Source organism: Eptesicus fuscus, chromosome 5, assembly GCF_027574615.1.
Source record: "Eptesicus fuscus isolate TK198812 chromosome 5, DD_ASM_mEF_20220401, whole genome shotgun sequence".
NCBI lineage: Eukaryota > Metazoa > Chordata > Mammalia > Chiroptera > Vespertilionidae > Eptesicus > Eptesicus fuscus.
Window position 1 is genome coordinate 73742026 of NC_072477.1, and position 1466 is coordinate 73743491.

A 1466-nucleotide genomic window follows, 5' to 3' on the forward strand; every position below is an offset into this window, starting at 1 on the left:
CTTCAAACTACAGCATCAGATGCAAAGGCAACAGATTTACTGAGATTGCTGAATCAACTTCCATGGTTATGTAAGGTCAAGTCACTGTCATAAATCCCTCAGTATATTGTCTCCTAATGGCTCTGCCTCTCTAATGGAACCCTGTATGATACAGCCAGTAATTCCACTTTCTTATTTTTCCTCTTCTTTCAGGCAAATTTGGAGCCCAAAGTGACTGAGACCATGAGGGTAGGAAATCATTCAGTGGTGTCTGAGATTGTGTTGGTGGGACTCACCAGATCTTTGGAGATGCAACTAGTCCTTTTTCTAGTTTTCTCTGTATTCTATGTAACAGGTGTTTCAGGAAACCTTCTCATTGTGCTCACAGTGATCTCTGATTCCCACTTACACTCCCCCATGTACTTCCTGCTGGCCAACCTCTCCTTTATTGACATGTGGGTTTCCTCCATTGCAGCTCCCAAGATGATTTCTGATCTTTTCAAGGAGAGGAAAGTAATCTCTTTCCAAGGCTGCATTGCTCAGATGTTCTTCATTCATGTCATTGGAGGAACTGAGATGGTTCTGCTCATTGCCATGGCCTTTGACCGTTACATTGCTATATGTAGGCCTCTTCACTACCTGACCATCATGAACTTCAGAACTTGTATTTTACTCTTGGTGGCTGCCTGGGCCATTGGAATCATCCACTCATTGATCCAACTTGTATTTGTTGTAAACTTACCATTCTGTGGCCCTAATGAAGTTGACAGCTTTTACTGTGACCTTCCACGATTTATTAGGCTTGCTTGCACAGACACTTACAGATTGGAGCTCATGATCACTGCCAATAGTGGTTTCATCTCCCTGGGAACGTTTTTCGTTTTGATTATCTCCTATATCTTCATTTTGGTCACTGTTTGGCAACGTTCTTCAGGTGGCTTGTCCAAGGCCCTCTCTACCCTGTCAGCTCACATCTCAGTGGTGGTTTTATTTTTTGGTCCATGTATTTTTGTGTACTCTTGGCCATTTCCAACAGTGCCAGTGGATAAATTCCTTGCCATTTTTGATGTAATTATCACCCCATTTCTGAACCCTGCCATCTATACGTTTAGGAACAAAGAGATGAAGATAGCAATGAGGAGAATATTCAGTCAGGTGTTGAGTTTCAGGAAGTTCTTTTAAGTGATTTTGATATCAAGAAAGACAAGCATCTCTAACATTTCCTGCCCATACTACCAACATAAATTCAATGAAACACAGCACCATGAAAGCTTTAGTTAATAGTTTAATTACTAATGTCCAAGATTTTCTTAATGTGTTTTCTGCAAGATTCTGCCATAACCAAGGAGGATATGGCATTTTCCTTTCTTATGCCACGTGATGGAATAAAAATGTATTAATATAGCACTGTTTCCACATTTTCCTACCCCTCATTAATAAAGAGGATTCTGAACTGGGCTTTATAGCTCTTTCCCTACTCTGTTCTG

The 1466-nt window shown here is 40.8% G+C and overlaps 1 protein-coding gene across 1 annotated transcript; it reads left to right on the forward strand.

Annotated features, from left to right (window-relative positions):
• Nucleotides 1-222: 222 nt before the first annotated feature.
• On the forward strand, nt 223-1161 carry LOC103287269 (olfactory receptor 4F3/4F16/4F29-like). Its single transcript, XM_008142948.2, has one exon. The coding sequence runs from the start codon at nt 223-225 to the stop codon at nt 1159-1161; it is 939 nt and encodes a 312-aa protein (XP_008141170.1).
• Nucleotides 1162-1466: the final 305 nt, after the last annotated feature.